The 22,672-nt window shown below is 44.4% G+C and overlaps 1 protein-coding gene across 8 annotated transcripts in view; it reads left to right on the top strand.

Moving 5' to 3' along the window:
* Window positions 1-22,672, top strand: part of GRIA1 (glutamate ionotropic receptor AMPA type subunit 1) — a 186,859-nt gene that overhangs the window by 105,238 nt on the left and 58,949 nt on the right. For all 8 annotated transcript variants that reach the window (XR_014572351.1, XR_014572352.1, XM_083798711.1 and 5 more), the window contains 3 exons: window positions 15,331-15,570; window positions 16,990-17,174; window positions 22,068-22,121. Coding sequence is in view for 6 of the 8 variants with exons in the window: in XM_083798711.1 (XP_083654837.1) it covers window positions 15,331-15,570; window positions 16,990-17,174; window positions 22,068-22,121 (479 nt within the window). In the remaining 2 variants the exon portion in view is untranslated. The remainder of the gene's footprint in view (window positions 1-15,330; window positions 15,571-16,989; window positions 17,175-22,067; window positions 22,122-22,672) is intronic.

Consider the following 22,672-nt stretch of genomic DNA (forward strand, 5'->3'; position numbering starts at 1 on the left):
AAAGCTAACAAATGATTTAAAAGCTAAAAAATAGATTAAAAGCTAACAAATGATCTCTCTCACCTAGAGGGAACCAAACCAAAAGTATTTGAGGGCTACTGTTTTGTTTTGGGATGTTCTCCAGTCTTTCAAGCAAGAGGTCATGTTTGTCCTTCCTTTTTTTTAAAAAAAAAAAAAAAACACATCAGCCCAGCACGAATTAGAAGGGGAGGGGAGGTTGAGCTGCGAGAGGAATTGCAATGGATTTAGTGTTAAAGCCAGTACATGAGCTCCATTTCAAAGTGCCCACTCAACAGCTGGTCACAGAATCCCTGAGCCTGGGGTGAGGTGCCAAGTGTGTGTGTGCTTGGGGAGGAGCATCACTCCTCTCGCAGTGCTGCCTTGTCCTGCTGTTAGCACGTGCCCTTCCTCCAAAAGGATGGCTGAGAAGAGCAGGCAGGGATGGGAGACCATCTTGCAGAGCAACCGAAGTCCACCAGGGAACGTGTTTCCCTGGTGCATGGTGAGCATACTACTGGAACCACATCATAATTAGCCCTTTTTTCATGTTGTCCCTTGTCAAAGAGGGCCTTATGTGAGGGCACTTGGGTCTCTTCCCAGAACTGTTGTGTTGCTTTGCACAAGTGTGTGTCTCGGTCTTTCCTGCTGTGAAACGAGGTTAAAAAATTTCGTGGAGAACAGGCAGCTACACCCCAGAGAGGCTGGCAAAAACACTTCCTAACTAAGACTGGGTAGTGTTAAAGAAGGACGAAGAGTTATTGTCTGTGTCCATTCAGAGAGAGCAAGCACAAAGTGACCCACAAGTTGAAAGCCCATTTTTCTTCCCCACCATCTAGAAATAGGTACCTGTCCCTTGGATCTCAGAATGCTCCTGCACTCATTCCCCCTTTCCATCCTTCACACTCTCTTTCATCCTTGTTTTTCTGTTTTAAAGCCATGATTGATTTTGAAATTAAATTGGCTTTTCCCACAACAATGAACCTCAAGCTTGGATCTCCTTTCCCCTGTTCCCCTTCTCCCTCCCAGCTTTCACATCTCCTCAGGCTTCTGTTATTTCCCACACATTTGCTTTGAAGGATTTTCCAATGAGGTTGTTAGGAGATGTTTTTTAAGGTCTTTTATCACAAATTCCTTTTGGTTTCATGCCTGAGCACGCTTCTGAGGAGGACCTTGATGACCTAAGCTCAAGCAGACGTGAAGCAAGTACATTTTACAAGCAAGTCACAGCCAACTGCACACACAGATCGGGTCCTGTATCCCTGCAGCCTCATTCAGGAAACATGTTGTGTTTCCCAGATGACAAAACTAGACCACGCTTAAGCCTAGTGTAATTCTGCTGGCCTCAATGTAGATACCAGGGGGACTGTAATGCAGACAACTTTTCTACACTGAAATAGAAGTTTTCTGAGCTATCTTACTTATTGTACCCCTGCACAGACCATTCTTTCTAAGCAGACAGAAAGTGGATGATTTTTGTCATCACTCCCCTCCTTGCTTGAGAGATTTAAGAATGAAGCTCACAAGATGATGCAAGTGTGTTATAGCCACACATTTACAGCTGCGCCATCAGGCTTGCAAAGTGCACACGCATAAACGACTTCAGTCAACCAAACCTGCCCCACAACGCATCCCAGCTCCTCCAGTCCAGGCCTGCTCCAAAGGCAGTGCCTTGAAAGCATCTGTCTTCTGAGTGCACTGATAAAAGCTGTCACAGAAGACAGCCTGTGTAATTCACAGTATATGCGAGTTAAGGCCCAATTTTCAAAGGTGGCATGCACCATATGGCTTCCTTATGTGTCTTGATCCCAAATCACCTTAAGATAATTCTGCTTCTTTAAAGAGATATGGAAGGCAACGAAGTCATTTAAGCACATTTCCGAAATGCTACTGACGCTCTTCACCGACACTGCTCTGCTGTCAGGACGAGCAGAACAGGGGAATGATCACACCAAGAGCTTAGGAAATATGACTGCAGATGTTCACTGCCATGTTAAATATAGGCATCCAAAAATAATTTCTCTCCCAGAGAAATTAATCTTTTCTCTAACACAAGGGTCAGGAGCTCAAACCGAAGGCTACACACTCTTCCCTGCCACATTCAGCACCTGAAGTGGGTTGCAGTACAGAGAGAAGAAAACCCCACAGCCCTCAGCAGTTTAGCTGGGGCAGTCCCAAAGATATAACTCCCAGGCTTTTCCATTGCACCCCTGGCTTCATGTGCATGCCTAGAGAAAGAGGAGTCTGCCCCAGGGATGTCCCTTTTTTGCCTCGTTCCTTCCAGACCAAGTCTTTGTTGGGGTTTTGCCCGCTGCTGACAGCATTTTCTGTCCTGGCAACTTTCTCTTGTGGATGGCAGTTCCACCTGCCTTTCCTGTTGGAGCCTTCTGGAATAAATGGTGCCTTAATTAGGTTAATTACACCTTTAGCCATCCATGTGCCTACTTTGCACGTACCATTAGAGTCCATTACGCAGTGCAGTTTCCCCAGGTTTCCTCGTGGGAAGTAAACCTGATACTTGATGTGTGAAGCTCTCCATGGCTCAGTTGTCTTGTACAATATTTGTGAAATCCAAGGACTGTTTTGCCTCCTTGGAAAGCTGGTGCTCCTGGTGTGTCTGTGTTCAAGGCCTGACCAATGCAGAGTGGTCAGTGACTCTGGTTTCACAGGCAAACATATTTTAGTAGAGACATCTCCCTGCAATGTCAACAGAAGGCTTGTACAACATCTGGTGAATAGTGAAAGAGTCTCTGTGATGCTTGTGAAAAGTGGTACAAATTAGCATCCTCCAGCCTCCTGCTGCTTTTCTGTCTAAATAATATTGTACACGCAAAGTTTCTGCTGAGAAGCAGCGGGGTTTTCTCGGTAGCTGCCTAAATCATGTCACACTCTTTAGTTTACACTGAGCAACTGCCTCAGACAGAAGCTGCGTCTGTATGTGCGGTGTCACTGCTCCCAAGTGATGAATGACCCTAAGTTTCTAACAACTTCACTTCCCGTGCTCTGGCTGGCCTCCCCACAATTTGCATTTATGCATAATGTTTTACATGATCTCTCTTGCTCCCTGCAGCTCACTAGAGAGCCTTTTGCTTCAGGAGCTTAAAAACTTTCCCAGAATGGAAATGAGTAGAGAAGAGGTGCTGTTTGCATATCACTAAACATATCAGCAAGAGATCTAAATGTTTTCCTGTTGCTAGTGATGCTCCCCCATTCTTCTCCCCAAGACACACATCCCATTTTTCCAAAGTATTTTCTCAGCCCTGTTGGAAGTATAGGATGTTCAGAAAAACTGAGGTGCTCCTGGTATCTTCACTGACCTGAATGAAGACAGGATGGCTTGGTATTTTTTCCTAGCAGAAATCTTTCCTGTGAACGCAAGTCTCTGCAAGTAAAGCATCTAGCAGAAACACCTTTCTCAAAGGTATTGTCTCTCTAGGATACGCTATAATAATGCTTACTGCCTGAGAATTTGATGCCACTTGCCATTAACATTATGGGGATTGGTTGTCCAAGGGTATTTTAGTCAAAAAGTGTGCATCTGAGGTGGTTTTATGTAAGTGGTTATGTATTCAGCAGCTACTTCCACATCCTGGTGCTTTCCTTGGTCCTAACGGCATTCATTTCTGCACTGGACCAGCTTGTTGTTAAAGGGGATTTTTATGGATCCAGTTGCAGTTTCAAGAGAAGATTGTAGCTGTAAAAGCCCCCTCTGACATGCTGGTAAAATGACACAGATTTTACCCAAGATTGTTTAGGTTTTCACTTTATTTCCATCAAAGGTCGTGCTATGTAGCAAGCTCCTTGGTTGTGTTGACTTTTGGCAGTTGGGTGACACTCACACAGAGCACTCCAGGTCTGTCCCCAGTTCCTTGGAGCAGTAGGGCAGAGAGGGGGGTCCCCCAGCTGCCCCTTCCCCACTGTTTGCACTGCCCCGTGGGACGGACACCTTCACCTCCCGCAAGGGGGGAGCTGCCCTCTGCAGCTGGTTGCAGTCCCAGTTTACCAAGCATCACCTCTCCGTGCAAGCTCCATCTGGGCACGTTAGCTAGCTGCATTTCATGTAAACTGTTTGTTTCACCACCCACAAGAAGCTATTTGCACGGAAGTTTCACCAGAGACCATAAAATCACAAACCATAGGTCCAGATCTTGCCATCTGTCACAGTTCTGCGTTCCTGCTCCCCAGACAACACAGTCTCCCACCAGGTTTAAAAGATCCCAGGCTTAAACTTGTTTGTTTGGGATTTTTCAAAAAACCTGGTGTTCAGAGGCACTGCAGAAATAAAAGTCTGGTAGCTATTATCATTTATTGCCCTCGCAACACAGACAGGATTAAAGCTGTTCTAATGACAGGGAAGAAATAGTAATATTCCCCCTGACATTAAGTAGGCCTGAAGAAAGCTATGAGCACAATGGAATGGAACATTAATGTGAAAAGGAAAAATAAAAACCCTACAACAAATGACTATAGCAAAGAACCACCAAGGGAGACACTTAAACCCACAAAAGGCAGCGCTCTCAGATGTCAAAGGATCTTGTCATTCTGCACCTAACCCAGCCCTCGCTGAGGTATTAAATGGGGTTTCAAAACCATTTGTGCTTTGGCAGACCTTAGGTGAACACAATATACAAACGGGTAATACAAAAAGTAATGCTCTGGAGACTTAACCCTTACGTACTGAATGTGGTTCACTGGGTTTGTACTTTTGCTGCTTCTCTTTTCAGAAGGCTTTCATGGTTCCAGTTATTGCCGAAAACATGGCAGTTTTGGAGCAGCGTTGGCACATGTAGGTTTTGGAGCATCTGCTTTGCTAGCTCAGCAGATACCTGTAATGTTGCCTTGTAAATTTATAGAAAACATGAATGTTTATAAATAACACGTCAAGCAGCCGGTGGGTTTAAGTACTGCTTCTCAGTTCAGGCCACCAAGGACAAGATGCTCTGTCAGGTATGTGAGAGGTTTGTTTTGAAGAAGAATGCTTTGTCCTGGATAAGAGCAAGTTCTTCCTTCTCGCCTGGACCAGTGAGACTGTTCCTGTGGAGAGGTGAGCTTGGCGGTGCTTTCCTGCTCACAGTAAACCCTATGCTTTTTATCTGCTGCCTTTTATTTTTAAATGAGCAGGGAGTCAAATAATGTCAGAAACGCCAACAATAGCTTACCGCAAGAGGGAAACATTTTGTGTGCCCTCTGACAGCCTGAATCAGCCAGCCCACCTCATAGACTGGAAGATATTTTAAGGCAGAACACATACAAGACATCATTACTACTGAAAACATCAATCAGGTTAGGGAAAATTCCCCTGATTCTCCATTTAGGTCCCTCCTTACCTTTTGCTTTACTTTCTGTACTTAGCCAGCCATACTATTTCTCTCCTATCTGCTGGGAAGGGAATTCTCTACTCCAAGGAAGCTATTCAGGGGCTTTCTTTATTGTTATTTAGCATGTATATGTTACAGTACCTCACAGAGGCCTCGTAGCATTGTGCCAGGCATCCTACAAACATACAGAGCAACAGGTGCACCTACAGCTGGTACCTATGTGTGAGGGATACAGGGTAAGTGCAATTCTGAGCCAGTTAAAATTAATAATAATGCCCACACTTCCTATGTAGGTATACAGGATGTGGTATATCCCCGTGTTTCTTTGAAGGAAAGGGAGTCAGTATTTAAGGAAATATAATGGTCCCTTTTCATTTGCATGAAAGTAGGAATTAAAAGCTGGGCACACCAGGACCATGCCCTATCTGACCTTACAGAATTTAGCACCAGCTTTGCCTGGCTGCAAAGCATTAGGGTCTGGCACTGTGACCAAAAACCCAATGCTTGTATCTGAGTAAAGATTGCCCAGGCAGCATTTGGGAGCATGGAAGGCTCATTGCAGAAGATGTACATGCATGTATGTGTGTTCCGTTATGGTCTTTGGCTGCCTTGAAAAGAAAAAAGATGGAGTGTTAACAAATGAAGTTGTTAATTTCCAGTCTGTTATCAAGAAAGACTTAAAATTAGTTGTGTTAGTTCAGTGGCGTGCAAGGATGAGGTTTTATGCACCGTAGCACAAAACAATTAAAAGTTGGAAATTTAGAAGCAGGAATGGAAAAAAAAAAAAAGGCAGAGAGAAAAGAAAAGGGATTATAGGTGCTCACCTCTGGCTGCATGGGGCTTCAGGCATGAGACCACATCGTCGCTGCCGTGAGAACATTTGTGTGCAGTTGTCCAGGTTTTGTGACCCAGGTTGCTGTGCAACCTGTCATTCTCAAGCTGGTATGAGCTCTCGGTACGCGTCTTGCATCTTGCTAGTGAAAGCACGGTGTCTGGGAGAGGAAGTGTTGAAAGCCACCATGAAATATTAGAAGCAGAAAGGAGAGGTATGCATGCAGGTCAGAATTCATCACTTCCAAACGCTTGTGAGGTCCCAAAGCAGGCACAGAAAGTATTGTGGGTAGACCCAGGACTGGCGAAGGTCTCCTGGGCCTCCTGGTCACCTGCTGTCATTGATCAGCAAAGGAGACCTTCCCACTCAGACCTGCTCTCCAAGTACAGCTGTTCTGATTGCCCATCTTGCTCATAAATGTATTTTCATGTCTCTCCATGGAGATAAACCTGTTGAAAGTTAGTGTGTTCTTCAGCCACCTGCCAAACCATGAATGTGGTCCTGGTGATGTAATTTACAGTGGCCCAAAAAAACATTAATCATATTGATTAAAAATGGCCAAAGGCTCACAAGGTATGATTGTAAAGGAAAATTAAATGTTATTGAGCAGATGGGCCAGGCAGAGAGGCTAATACGGAGTTGCAGCTAAAGATGGTCTTGATTACTATCTTCATTACAGACCTGGAAGAAGGAGTATATATATCATAACTGAACTCCATGCCTGGAGCAGAATTCCGGTAAGGTCTAAAGGAAGCATTTTTATGAGCAGGAAATAATCCTAAAAAAATGGAAATGATACAGCTGGGAAAACTTATCCAGACACTGTTTTCTCAACTGGAGGTAACAACGTGAGTCTCAGGAATACCACAGGGAACACATCAAAGACTGGGAGATCAGTTTGACTTGCAAACCGGCACATTTGCAAAAACACAGACCAGAGAAAATTTGGGAGTATCTATGCACATATTTTATGAAGCAGAGGACATGGGACCAAAATGATTATTAATGGGATGAAGATTAAGAAAGGATTTCGGTAGATGTTAAAAACCTCCTTCCCCAGTGGAGTTAAACATTAACATTGGAATGGCTTTTCCAAACAATGTCCATAGTCTGGCTTTTGCATTGCAACCTGTAGCCAGTTTCAAGGCAGACACTTATAAAATCCTCACCAAAACCTGAGGCTTGCACTGAAGACAGTCGCAGGCCTAATGTCTAGAAAAACTGCCCTAAACAGATACGATGCACTAGGGAAAGAAAAGAAGCTAGTGAAGACAAAATACATTTCATCTGCAGTGAGCTCTTCTTTATGTGATGCATTTGCTTTCTGCTACTGCTTATTTCCCACCCCTCACCCCCACTCCCATCTTTTTACGCTGCTTTAATAATTCATCTCTTACAGGCTGGAATTAAATGTTGTGCTGACCTAAGGACCAGCGTGCCATGTACCGTATTAACATGCTGTGGGTTTAGTGCTTTGTTCTTCTCCTCTGTTGTTGCTCATGCTTCCCAGCAGAAAGCTGCACTGTGCTATTGTAGTTAGTCTTCCTAGTATAGTACTATTTGCAGAAGGACTGATATGAAACAAAAGGCCATCTAATAAAGCAGCAGAAGCAAAATTAGTTCAACCCTCATCCCTCACCTCCTTTTATAATATAGCTGTCACTTTTCCATTTGTGGTAATCTTGTTTTAATATTTATGACTGTGCTTCAGACATGGAGATTTCAACGAGGATGAATTTTTGGATTTCTTTTTCATTGTAGGAGGTTAGGTTAAATCAGGATAGCTGGTCTTCCAGAGCCCATGGGGCTGTGGAAAGGCTGTGGCTCTGGTACGGGTCACTGGAAAAGATTAAGGCAGTAGACAACATGAACCTTACACAGCATGAGAGCATGGCATCAGTGCTCAGAATACAGTCTTATCTGGGGACTATGCAAACATATAACAAGAAATAGTCTATGACCCCAAGGACTGGAACAGATGGGACTAATGGAAGGCAGTCCTTCCTGCACCTTATAGGCAAGGATCCAAGTCATGATTAGACAGCAAACCTGAAACAGCTGGCACTGAACCTGTTTCCCCTCACACATAATCTGCTAACCACAGGACTCTCATTAGCCAACCTGTCCCTATTAGAATAACCTGATTCTAACTGCAGAAGGAATGGACCTTTGCAAAGCCCAAGTGCTGCTTGAGATGGACATCAGATCTTTTCCAGTGGTGTCTCTGTTCTCTTCCTATGGGTTAGCCATCATTTGAAGGCTACCCAGAAAAGACAGTTTGCAAATAATGTTTTAGTTAAGGCAACATCCAAGTCTGTGGCTCCAAAAGTCACAGCTCACGGGAGCTGCATGCCTGTGTCTCCTCTGGATGTTTGTCCAGAGCCTGGTAAGAGACCCTCATGATACCGGAGTGTTCTCTGTGGGGGATTTGCACATAATATGTGATCTTCATTCATGTTAGAAGTGCCACCATTGTGGGGAAATTGATCAAGTATTGACTGGAACCCCTTCAATATATTTAATGCTTAATTTTCTTTGATTTAATAAAATGGTAGCAATCCCTAAGTAACTATATGTTTAAAAATCAAGCAAAGCAAACAGGGAAAGTTTTGACAAACATGTTGTCTTTCCTTCTTTCCTTTTTTCAACAAGTTCAGTGACCTAGTTAAGACCTTTAATATTTGGATTTTCTGTTTTGTGGTCTTGTTGGGTCAGAACTGTGTTTCAAGGCTCTAGGAAAAAAAGTACAAGAAGTTCTTAATGGGAAGCACAGGAGTGGGAGAGCAATGATTTTCAGCTGGTCCCTTTAATAGAGAGGTTAAAGTCATCTTCAGATTCCCTTGGCCCTGTCTTCTACCACCATGGCTGTAATTCCAAAGCACACTAAATGACTGAGAGTCCCGAGGAAAGATTTGTTGTCATGTTGTTAATTTTTGTTGACAAAAGCTCCCATGCCATTTCTGTTTCCTTAAACTCAGCAGCATACAAGTAAGAAGCATCCCAAATCCATTTTGATCTCAAGGAAAACATCATTTACAGTCAGGCAAACTATGACTTATTTGTCAGCTGTGTAAACTTAACGAAAAAAAATGAAATTCTAACCATGAACAGTGATGAGCAGTTCTTCAGCCAGATTATTGCTTAAATGTGAAGGAAGAAAAGCAGATCTTGATGTAGAAATCAGCAGCGCTTTGCTGCTTCCTATGTGGTCAGAGCAGCAATGCAGGAAAATGATGGAAGGGACCACGCTTCTGTGTCTTTTATATATTTGAAAGAGAAACATATATTTCTTGTGATATCATATCAGCCCAATTTGCAGTTGATCGAATATATGGGACATATCTGCTGTCAGCTATATGCATGCATAGAGCGATGGGGGAGTGTAGAATCTGTTTGGCTTTCCCCTGCTCGAAAAATCTGTGGGAACATGCTGTCGTTGGGATGTGCTGAAGAGATGCGCTCTGGCACCTACGCCACACTGGAGAACTGTGAGGACAAACATTTGGGAGGAAAGCTGAGCTGATCCTAATTGAAGCAGACACTACTGCTCTTTCATCGAAACTCCACCGGCTTCGCCAACCTGATGTCAGGTTCTCCATCACCGTGTGAGGGTCGCCTCTAGGCAGGGCATGCTAAAAATAAATTACGCATGCACCTCCCCTCCTCTTTCCCACACATGCACACAAATACTCCAAGTGAGCAAGGAAAAGCATGTGGGATCTGCTCCTTGACACCACTGCTGTCAATGAGCTCATTTTGCTGCAAGTGCAACTCTGGACAAGTGAGGATTCTAGTTCTGTATCCCAGGAGGTTTGGGCAAATGCTGAGATGGGGGCTACAGGTATTGTAGGGCTAGCATTTAATAGCTCACAGAGGACAGTAGATTGAGCTGACTGTTTTGTTTTCCTCAAAGTCTGGCCACGTTTGTCTTGAGATTTTTAGAAAACATCTGTTAATTTGGTTTCTTGGTAAGTGCAAGTACTTTTGTATGTTGGATTAGGTGGTTTCAAAGATCTCTCATACTCTAAATTTCCAAATTGCCCTTTTCTTTGCCTGTCCGCTTGGGCCATGGAGAGCAGTTTGTTCAAAATTCTCACAACATCTGCAGTTGAGCATTACAGAAATGGTTTGCCAGGAGATGGTGCAGTGTCTTCCCTCCTAGAGGCTCATCTGATGTGACATCCTCCTGGGTGGGGAAAGGCTCTGAGGTCTGGCAGGGACCATCTGTGGGTTTTTTGTTGTTGTTGTTTGTTTTTTTTTGTCTCCTTCTGCAACAGAGACTATGAATTGTTTGTGGGGAACATCTGGGGATATTGCATTTAATCAGTTTTTTTACTGCTGTTGTTGCTCTGGGTATTAGCACTGTCTCTGTTATTCCTGTTCTCTGACAGAGGCACACAGCAGTTGAGTCTCCTGAGAGCTTAAATGCCTTCAACTAAACCATATTATTGACTTCCTTCAGGGGTAACTGGGTGAAACTTAATGGTCCGTGAGATACAAGAAGTCAGTAGAAATGATCTAATGTCCCATTCTAATCTTAAACTCAGTGAAATGGGAAAATTCTGCTTCTAAAGGAAATGGCAGATGAGCAGTTGCCAGGATCTCCTACCACGCTTCTCCAGCTGTGTCCATGGGAAGCAGTTCCCTTTTTTCACTCCTGTTTGCAGATTCTCAGCAGGATGGCACCATTCTCACTCCTGGAAACCAAATCCTCATTTCCATCCTTCTGTGCAGCCCTTTTGCCTTTCTTCCTCATTCAGATCCCAAGACTGGCAGCCCCTCTTTGTGGTAACCATTTCTGATAGAAACTTCTTGGTGTCCCTTCTCCTTTTACCAAAATTCATGTAAGAGATCCATTATATCTGTCATCTGCCTCCCATGGGAATCAGTTCAAACCTTCATTTCCGAATTATCCCTGGCCCTCCTGAATGCCAAAATCAGTCTTTTGCAGCTACTCTCTTGCTGACCGCTTGACAGCTTTAGCCAAATAAAGTGTCCCAGAAATTTGTATAGACTCAAAGCATATCTTTTTCTTTCCTCTTCTGCAGAGGAAGTATGCAATTTAAAGTAGTAGGCATGTATTTTCTTAGAAGTGTTTGCAAAGGTGGCCAGAGCTGCCTCTCTTCAGCTGCTAGGTAGGTGTCCCATCCTGCTTTCAGTAAAACCAGTGTTTCCTCTCTCAGATTTAAGTGCTTTATCTTGAATATTTCCATTTGAAAAGGGAAACTAGAGAGAAACCGCAGGACTAGAAAACCTACAGCCTGGGGATTTCAAGCACGACTGAAGCATGGATGTTTTTCCCTGTCAGAATCCAAGGGCACACCAGCTCCGCAGTGGCTCTGTTTCCCCGGAGGGAGAGGGGGGGCCTCCTCCGTCTCACCCTACCACATCAGTCACCCTCTAACTAGGTACCAGGAATCTTATGATGTTATTTTGATTTCTACTGTAAGTAACAGTGTTTGAGGAAAGGTCTGAGGAGCTCTCACGTCACCTGGTTGCAACAGGCACTGCGGAGTTGTGTCCAGAAGCAGCTGACTGTCACTGAGTTGTCTTTCCAGCATAACCAGGTGACAGTCAAGTTAACACCTTTGCTTTTACCTGGTTTTGTTTGTGGAATGATAATCTGGGGAAAAAGAAGGAAAAAATATATAAAAAATAAGCCTCAGCAATGAGATCCTGTGCCTGGAGAATGAGGGATCTGGGGTGCCAGTGGTGCTTGGTGCCAGGAATGTCCCAGCCAGAAACCCGACCAGATCCATTATGCAAGACTGCTCAGGACAAATACAGTTGTGCTTGCCATGGTTATCACTCATTATGAACTATATTTTCTGATTTTTTAAGGGATAACCTTTCTGTAATTAACTACAAATTCACTGTAAGATAATAGCATAGTTACAGCCCAGAATAAATATTCTCTGCCCTTCTTTCCCTTTGTGCAGCCCAAAGGCCAAGAGTAGCACATGCAAACCACCACGGATGTCTGCATTTGCATCTAAGTAAACACTCTTCACTCATGCTCACATCCTTGGTTTTGCAATTCTGCTGTTGAATAGTCCCAGTCTCCTGCCTACAGGCATGAGCTTCAGAGGCTGAACTGTCCAAATTCAGCTGTGAATTTGTATTCTTCTTCTGCGAGAAGAGCCAGCCTGTGGCCATCTCACTGCTAACAGGTAGTTAGCATGAGGTTTGCGAAGTGTGATGTTATCACTAGCCAGTTGACCAGAGGAGCTCAACTTCTTAGACTTTTCGTCCCAGTATGATCTTTATCCCTGTCATATTTCTTAATCTTTTCAGAAAGGCATCAGTCAGAGAACCGTGACTGCTGAGGAGCTGATAAGCTTCCTCCCTACTGGAAAAACAGAGTAGTTTACAATATTTACTTCCACTAGATAAGTTTTATAATAGTTAAGAGAATTTTATTAGGAAGTTGCAGAGCAATCAAATGAGAACAAAATTATTAATAAATTTGCTTAATAAAACAATTAAAGCAAGTATAAAGAAACTCCAACTACCTCTTTGTGCAGCAAATAAATGGCAGCAGCCTCTTTTTAATTCTACTGGGTTAATACACTTGGCATATCTGTAATTTAAAATAGCCCTGAGATTTAAACCATTTTGCAGCCACTGCTTTTACATGTTGCCAAGTTCCATCCCAGAAAGGTGGCTGCAGTTCTCCTACTCTTCATTTTTCCAGCTTAAATAACACAACAGTTTCTTTGTTGTTCCTTGGGTGATAACCCTCAGCAAGCCTTTTCTTTCCAAATTATCTGCCTTGTCCACAGCCCCTCATGGTCTCAAAATACAAAGCGAGCTCGGGTTCTTTCCAAACATACTAATGATAAAGACTGTTCGTTCTCCCAGTCGGCTTTGGTGCAATCTGTTTCAAACACTGGGATTGATGAGTGTCTCAGAACAGTGTAGGAGGGCTGCCTGATCGTGACTGAGCCACAGAGTTTAAAAAAAAAAAAAACTGAAAAATAATAGATTCATTTCAAATAGAAAATAAAATTCAAGGAAGTCGTGGTTTGACTAAAACAAAAAGCAAGCCAGCCAAGTTTATTGTCTAGATTATTAATTGTGCTGTATTTTTCAGCTGCCCTGAGAATGTCACTTTAATCATTTGCTGAATCTGAAGCCTGGGTCTCCAGAGATCATGTTCTGATCTCTCACATATGGTATATCGCACTGTTCATTAGACCCACTGGTCCAGTCACATGGAAACACCGTTCAGACTATTTCTATCTGTATCTGCTACTTTTCTTCCTGAATGTGTCAGTCCCATGATGAGGGCAGTGACTCCAGCTGATACAGACACAATTGCTGATTGCAAAGAGAGACACTGCCGTGAAAATGAAGAGAAGAGGGCTTTATTTCTGTCACGGTTCAGCCTTCAGGAAAAGTCCCTGCCCTGCAGAAATACAGATTCCCTTGGGGGAGGAAGGTGCTGAGGTATTTGAGATCATGGGCAGTGGAAAGCGGATGGGTTACCCTGTGGACACAGTGCTGGGCTGGGATGAGGCAAACCTGGGCGTCTTTCAAGAGCAAGGAAAAATGCTCACCAGTGTCACGAAACACGGTTCTCAGCTGTAAGCACTCTTGCTGTTTCAGACATCTGGCAGCTGGAATTGCAAATATCTGGGAGCAGAGACTTGCTTTGTACAGGGGGAAGCAGGATTTCTTGCTCTTCCCTCTGAATATTTGATGCTGGCAGTAGAGAAGTGGGAAACAAGGTAATCTTATCCAGGATGGCCGTAAGCCAGTCAACGTTGACTTCTGGTCCTCGCTGGAGAGACAGGGCTTGGATAGAGCCCAGCTAACCATGGAGCAAGCTCACATTTAGGAGCCTGTTTTCAGCCACACGTGCAGAAGAGTTGGTACTGGCGGCTACCAGCAGAAACCAGGTCAAGGGATTCCCAAGCAGCACAGAGCGCTTGCCAGGGGACCCCAAAATGTCACATCCAACTTCTCACCCTGCACTCTGTCGGGTGAGCCGGGGAGCGGGGCGTGAAATGTTGAGTCAGGATAAATGTCACAGCCAAAGGTCTTCAGAGGCAGAGTGACAACAGGAGGAGACACAAGTGCCAGGAGTTCTGACACAGGGAAAATGCTGTCACTGCCACCACCTCCAGCCTGGAGATTTATTGATAGTAAATTAGGATGTGCCATAAACAGGGGTGATATTAAACGAATCTGACTGTCTCAGGGACTAAGTTTTACAACCCAAAGTGTGAGCTTTCTCTCCCTCACTGAGATCCTGAGGCGTTTTTGCAGCAGCTCCCGCGATCTCATTAAGTGCTCTCCTGAGGAAGGCTCTGACCCAGGAGAGCCCTCTCCGTGTGGCAGGCTGCTGGCTGCTGAGCTCAGATGCAAATATCCGCTGGAGAACATGGTGTGCACCCTCCAGGTGTGGTCATGGAGACCTCTTGGGTCACCACCATTGCCTCACCGGCTCCACAGCCTTCTCCACCACAGCTTTGGAGGAAACCAGGAATTGCCCATCAGGTGTCCTCAGGTACCAACGCACCCCTGGTATCAGAGGAGCTGACCTCAGTGCCACCAGCTCCTGCCTGGGGACAAACCTTGCTGGAGCTGTCTTGTGACAGCATTGAACTTAGGTGATCCTTTGCCCTCTCAGCCTGGTCTCAGCTTCTGAGGCCAAACCCATGGCTTCCTCCTGGAATCACTGGCCACAAAGGGTTGTGCTGTCCTGCAAATGCTTTCTTTCTGCTCCATTAATGCAACTGGGGCTGTGATAGCAAGCTCTAGCTGTAGTCTCTCTCCCCCATAATAAAAAAGCTCCAGGGGCCAGATATCTGCCATGCCAGGGCTTGGTGAGCCACCATGCTTTTGTTCTCGGGGCTTCCCTTGTTCAGATAATACACTTTTTCCCAGAAGTGGCAAAATCTTCAGCAGAGCCCTGGGGACACTGTATTCAAAATCCCAAATCCTTTCTGTCTATCAGAGATAAACCAGATCTGTGAAGTTCAAGGTCACAGCATCCCATGGCCACAAGCCCTGATCTTCGTGTGGCACAGGTTTCATTCACCAACCCACGGGGCTCAAGGAAAGTGATTTAGTCCAGACAGGCTGCAGCTTATCTCAGGGAAAATGTTTATTTTGATGGTATCCCTGACGAACCTTCTTGTCCTTCTGCTCTCATGACATTTCTCTCTGCTCCTCCAGTCTGCTCACAGTTCTCCAAGGGCGTCTATGCCATCTTTGGTTTTTATGAGAGGAGGACTGTCAACATGCTCACATCTTTCTGCGGGGCTCTCCACGTCTGCTTCATAACGCCCAGCTTCCCCGTCGAAACGTCCAACCAGTTTGTTCTCCAGCTTCGCCCAGAGCTCCAGGATGCCCTCATCAGTGTCATCGAACACTACAGCTGGCAGAAGTTTGTGTACATTTATGACGCTGACCGGGGTAAGTCACAAGCACCCCAGGAGAATTACTGTGCAATTACATGTAGTGGTGTAGATAGTCTTTGGCTCGAGAAGATCCCTTACTACAGGTTGCTGGAGACTGAGAGGGTAGCTAAAGGAAGAATCAACCTATGCCTTCCCTGTTTTTTATTCTTTTTCTAAATATCCATTGCTGACCATTGCAACGGTGGGACATTGATATATAGAAAAAGCATTAGTCAGAACCAATACCTCTGGGTTCATAGAGTCAGACCAGAACCCAGTAACACAACGGAAATATTTCGTATATAAGAGGTTTGGGTTTCACATGGGGAAATTGTTTATATTTAATACATCCCATTTTCATGTCTGTCCAACTCAAGACCACTCAGTCCCGTGCTTATGAATGTGGATCAGCAGCTGCTAAGGTCTCACCCGAGCCCCCATCCCATGATGATATGTGTGTATGTTTGCAGTGGTAGTATGGAAAACTTCAGGTTCTCTATGTTAGTGTTAGTTGTCTGCTTAAAATAATAAAAGCCTCTGTTGGGTTCTTGGAAGATATTGGCTAACTTTTGAAACCATGAACGAGGCTAGTGAGTCATTGCTTTGTGATTCAGTTTCTCTAGCTCTCAGATGCCTCTAAAGCTTGGAGGCTGAGAGCAAAGCAGCTTTGTGAAGGACAACACAGTGGTAAGGTCATTCACAGCTCTGTCCTGGAAGTTATTGTAAACCCCAGATGACGTTAAGAGACAATTATATGATGTAAAAGCATTCCACCCAGCTTTCTGTTGTCTCAAGGGATGGGCATGCTCTGTATCCAAACAGGACAGCAGTAGGTGGGGTGGTGTAGCAGAGTGCAAAATAGTGCTATGTGTATCTCTTCTGAAAAACTGTGCATGTAATTTAGGCAAGATCCTTTTAAAAATAATGAAGTTTTCCAATGAGGTGCTGCAAGGAGAGACAGGGGTGCTGAATATGATTGTGTATTGTGATTGTTAAGGGAGTCTCTAACCCTAACCCTAGGAGCATAGAGCCTAAACAGATCAAAAATGAGAAAGGAGCTCTGGCCCAGAGAAATGAAGTGATTTGGGTAGTGACAGACAAGAATATGCGGATTAAAACTCTTATCTGAATCCCACAGTGGGGCCTGATCCACAAGACTGATCTGTCAATTACAAAAGAAAACTAGGCCTGGAATCATCCTATTTTCCTGTGCTAGGACAGAAAAGGCAGGAGCCATTAATTCTAGGCCAGCTGTGTGTGGGAAAAATGCTACACTATTATCTGCTCATTCGAGTTCTACTGTGCTCTTGTAGTGCTATATCCAGCCCAGCATGGGACAGCTATGCAAGCTATCAGAAGGATGGAAAAATGACATTGTAAAACTACACCTTGGTTTTCCCTCTATTGTCCTCTTCCCCCTCTCTTCCCATCACAGGATTGTCAGTCCTACAGAAAGTGCTGGACACTGCAGCCGAGAAGAACTGGCAGGTGACAGCTGTCAACATCCTGACGACAACAGAAGAGGGCTACCGCATGCTCTTCCAGGAGCTGGAGAAGAAGAAGGAAAGGCTGGTGGTGGTGGACTGTGAATCTGAGCGGCTGAACATCATCCTCAGCAAGGTTGTGTCACTGTGGTTCTGCTGGGAGGGGGCTGCATGCACTGCAGAAGTTTTTCTTCCCCATTCTTGTCTGATCCATGTCTCATTGCAGCACATCATGCGTGTGTGTGAGCATAGGAGGTATTTTTCCTTTGTGTTATTTTGGAAAGTGTAAAGTCATATGAGTACTTGGAGCTCCTGTGTATTCATGCTGAGTGAGCTTTGCTGCTTCATTTTCCTTACTTGTCTGATTCCTCTTCTGAGTACTTTAACTCCCCTTACTCCCCAACAAGTTTGCTTTGTGCTAATTCCTCCAAGCAGTGCGCACAAGACATGGCACTTTCTTATTCTGCTGAGTTTTCTCACGTTTTCCCACCCCCTGTAAATTGGAGTGGAAGTGTGAACTGGCACTGCCAGACTCCTGGTCCTGCAGACTCCATGTGCTGCACCAAATTCTCACAACCAGTGCCAGCAGGAAAGAGATGGAGAAGCTTTATGGCACATGTAGTGTCCTTAGGAGCACTGCCTGCAAACAAGGCTGGAGCCCAGCATTGTCCCATGGCATCCAGCCTGCAGCAGGATCAGATGTTCCCAGCTCCCATAAAGACTTGAAGCAAGAGAAACTGGTTCATTCCCATCCATCTCCTGGCTGCTTTGTCAGCTCAAGGCCAGCAGTGTGATACTGCCGTGAGGTAGACTGGTATGCAACAGAGGACTCAGCATCTCTGGTTGCATGCCCAGCCTTGTCAGTCTAGATAAATCACCCAGTATTGTAGACCCATTTTTTTTCCCCCTTTTCTTCCCTCCATGCCTCTCTTAGTGAATATGGACTCTCTCCTGAATATGGACTTCTGTGGACAGAAGACCAATGCAAGCTCATGGGCAGGCCCACTCTTCCAGGGTTTTGAGTCCCCTCTTCAACTCCAGCCACATCTTGCTCTCTCACACATACAGCCAACGTCTTCCCAAGCTGCAAATCCCATCCCACATGCTTTAGAAAGGGCCCAGCAGTGTCAAGCAGCCATTGCACTGTACCTCCTGCTGTCATACTTCTTATAACCAGCTCACTTACCTCATGCTTCACACATCGCTTTGTCTAAGCTACCTGTCACCTCCCGTCTCACACTGCAGCTGCTTGCTGTCTGGGGCAAGGACTGCCATTTCATCAGCCGCACGGCTCAGTGACGAGCACAATCCATCCTTGTTGGATGTCTCTGGGTGCTACTCTGTTATAAATCATAACAAAGGAGGCAGCAGGTTTTAACCTCAAAGTGAAGGTCACACTCACAAAAGAGACACCAGATTGTTCTGGAGGGTAAAGCCTTCAAGTCTTCTCTCTGACCATGCAGCAGCTGCAGTTGAACAAAATCTTTGACAGGACCTGGTAGTGAATTTGCCTTTCCTGCAACCTTTTGTATAAGGTATATCAGATTTCTAGGGTTAATGATGTTGCCTTTTCAAATCTGGTTTGTCTAATGGAAAGCTAAGTTCCATAGTCAGAGGTTATCTAGTTTGCCTAATATGAACAGGAAAAGAAGTCTCTATTTCAAACTTCTTCACATAACAGAAGCAAGAGTTAAATTTACATCTAACTGAAGCTATTTGCATGACCCCCTCTCAAAAAAAAAAAAAAAAAAAAAAAACTGGTCCTGCTGTCCACCTGTTTCCAGGGAAATAAGAGATGATGATGTGTTTTCCTGCATAAAAGAGCAATTCCAACTGATCTCTGTGCCCAGGGGTAACTCTCCTGTTAGGGATAGGGCTGTAAAGATTTTTCTGACCTGTGCAATTCATTCCTATCCTTGTCTGACTTCTTATTCTGAGCCCAGAGGGATTTCAGGAGCAGAAGTAGTTACCCCAGTGTAAGCAGGGGATGCCAGGTCTCTTGCAACGTAGGGATGAACCAGAGAGGGGCAAAGATGGTATTCAGCTCATTATCACAAAAAATTCAGCTGTGACTTAAACTCAGGCTGTCGGCTGTCTCTCAGCTCACCACACCAGCAGCCTCTGCATGGATGTCACTGTTTTGTTTGTCCTGTCTCTTTGAGTGTCTGAGGTGTTCAAAGAGCTGCCTCAGCCTCTCAGAGACATTTTAATGCATTTATCTTTTTCCCTGACAAGCCTGTCTCTGTCTTTTGGTGTCTGTGGATTTGTGCTCCCCAGTGAACAGAAGAGCTGGGGATGGCTGTTAAGCATCAGTCACTCATATATACACAGCAGTGCTTGCACATATTTAGTTTCTTCTCCACACCACCTGCATGTAACACAGACAGCCCCCACTGACTCCAGCATAGTGGTCCTCCTGCTCCAGAGACCTTAGCTGATGAAGGAGCCAGCACTCAAAGTGTTAATGATACATGGAAAATGACCTGATTTCTTTCTCCTCTGTGTCACGTCTCAAGGGCATGATTTATCTTTGCCAAGGTAACTGTCATTTATGAGCCAGGCTTCAGTTCAGGGCAGGATATCCGTGGGGCTGCACTGTGTAGCCTTAATGGGATAAATAAGCGGTGGGTTGCATTACATCAAAGCACTATATTGTTTCTTCCTTGTCTCTCATTAAAATGAATAACTGGAATTTCTCCTTTGCTACTGTTTCACTCTGAGAGGATTTCTCTCTAATAGATGTCAAACTGGCCCATTAAGAAGTGGGTAATGAAACCTAGGTGGCCCAAGTGAGCTATCAGCATGCAGCCCAGCACAGCCTCTCACTACGTCCAGCCTAAGTGATAAATGCTATTATAACCTCAGCTTGCTACTGCCATCCGGACACATTAGGACTGAGCAAGCATTTTAAAATAAATTAAGATCACAAATAACTGTGTAAAACACAGGAAGCAAGCCTCATAATTCAGGTGGATGGGCTGCAAGATTAACAGCTCAGGGGAAGCTGGTCGGCAGCCCTCTCCGGTTCATCGACTCTGACACCTAATAAAATAACAAAGAGGGAGTTTGGGCAGAAGGAGCCAATGCCATCTATTGTTGACGCTGGAGAAATGGGGAATTGGATCGTAATTCTTAGGCATCGCTGTGCCCCAGAGATGCTCTTTCCTCCCACAAGTTCTGGGACTTGCTACAAGTCAGTTTCAGTTGATGAATGGAAGGGGACAAGTTGAGTCTGGTTTTGCTTCTCAGAGCTGGCACTAGAAGATACTCAGATGTAAAACTACCAATAATAAGAATACCTATCTTTGGTATACAGTTTTTTTCTGAGTGCTCCAGACTCCTCTGCAGTAGCCATTCTGAGGGAGCCTGTGGGGAGAACCACAGGACAGTGAAGCTGGTGGAGCTGAGATTAGTTGTGTAAGATACTGCTACTAAATGAAGCCTTCAGTGGAGTTAATTGCAACCCCTACATGAATGCTGGGAACCAGACAAGTTTTAATGTGCCTACAAGAGCACTTCATCAGAGAAAGGCTAAGGCAGATGAACCAGTTGCACAGAGTAAGTGTCAGCTCATTTATAATCCATTTGGAAATCCCTAAATTGTTGCTCATGAGAATCTGGGAGTGCAGTCCCATGGGAAGGATCAGTCTGTGCACACATGCCCTGGGCTTTGATGCTTCCCAAACACCTGCTACCAGCCTAGGGTGTGAGAGAAATCCTGGGTAGACTGATCTCTGGTCAAATCCAGCACGGCAGTCTCTTTGTCATCATTCTGCTATGAGGATCTTTCTGGCCTCACTACCATTCCTGCAGACTTTGCCTGAGCATTAGCAATGCAGGCAGTAATTCAGAATCAATTCATACAACAATAGAAATAAAGGGGTAGTGCTGCTGGCAAAGAAACCTTATGGAAGCAGCGCAATTCCCTGAGAAACTGGCAATTCTTTTTTTTTTTTTTTTAATGTGCTTTTTTCAGTGTTTTCTTTTTATATGTGGGTTGGTTCAAGTGCAGATGATACATGGCTCTAAGTAAACTGGTAAGAATTTAACAGTACTGCTGGAAATCAGTAGAGAGAAATTTCAGTGGAAACCTATAGCCAGCAAGCAGAATGTGATTTTGTCTGTATTCTTTCTATATTGTTTAAATCAAGGAATAAGACGACCATCAGGGACCATCTGATCTGTGACCCTCTCCCCCATAATCACAGGCAACCCTATACAGGTTTTGCCTTTCTACCTAGACAAGGGAAACTTTCCCAGCTACCAAGCTAACATAGGAACTTTCAAACACTACAGATCTGTAAGCAGTTGTATTGATAAAAGAGAACATAGATCTGACTGTACAGGCATCAGGGAGAACGGAGCGTGGCAAAGAGCATATATTGCGACGCCATGAATATGAAGTTATAAATAATCTCAATGAACGTGCAGGGGGAAATCCTCTGTTGAGTAACTTGCTCAGGCAGCTTTGTTCTGGAGATGTGGGTTTGAAGCTACCCCAATGCACTAAAGGAGAAAAGCTGCCCTATAGCTTAAACCTGCAGGTAAGTGGCTGTGGCTGGGACTCGAGACCAGTAAATGTGCGGAATAGCTCTCTAGTCTTGCTCCATGTTTCAGTTGTGGTCACAGGACAAATGGAGTCCAGCTCTCCACTTTGTTCCTTTAGTGTCTGTTTAAAAAAAAATAAAACAGCAGTCTTCTTTCTTTTTTTTTTTCTTCTTTTTCTTTTTTCCTTTTTTTTTTTTTTTTCCTGAGCCCATAAGAAACAGGTTGGTTCAGGTAATTTACTCTCCGTGCCTATAGAATCTGCTTGGGAATCTTCTCTGGTCTAATTTCATGCTTGCTTCTCAAATGTCATGTGTGAAAGCGCTGTCCTTCCTCTAACAAGACTCTGAATTTTTATTTTACTATGTCTTCCTCTCCGCATCTGAACTGTCTCATTGGGAAAAATTGGATAGGAAGGGCAGATAAATGAAGCTCTACTTCTTTAGCTGGTCTTTTCTAAATATCCTTGGTTTTGATCTTACAGATCATCAAGCTTGAAAAAAATGGGAATGGATACCACTACATCCTGGCAAATCTGGTGAGTTGAGTATAGCTTATTTTTCTTACCATCCTCAGTGTTTTCTTTGGTGTCTCATGCTTTGCAAAGCACTATATTTACAGTTACTGAGACTGAAGTCTTTTTAACCCATGTCTTAGTGGATTAAAAAAAATACCAAAGTCCTTTGCAGTATTCTCCTTGTGGTGTTTTCTGTCTTGAGCCAGCAAGAACATCTCCAGGGTATCTCCAACGTTGCTAGGACTTTTTGCCTCCAGATTGAATCTGTATCTTTTCAAAGCCAATTAAACCAACTGTCAATTAATGCCTGTTGTGATAATGATTTTTTTTTTGCATGTCATGGGCACCTGAGCTCCTGGCATTGCTCTCCCAGCTCCTTTCAGCTGGGCCACCAAGGAGCTGTTGACTGTTGGTAACAACTTGCATTTCCCAGCTGCTTTCAGCTTCATTTCAGTGTTTCACAGCCAACCTGAGAGCCCCACGAAGGGCAGACTTGTTAATGCTGATGCACCAAGATCCCTCTGACCTTCCAGTGAACAGAAAACATGTAACTATTCTGCAGCTTGGTGCTA

The sequence above is a fragment of the Anser anser genome, assembly GCF_964211835.1.
Source record: "Anser anser genome assembly, chromosome: 14".
NCBI classification, from domain to species: domain Eukaryota; kingdom Metazoa; phylum Chordata; class Aves; order Anseriformes; family Anatidae; genus Anser; species Anser anser.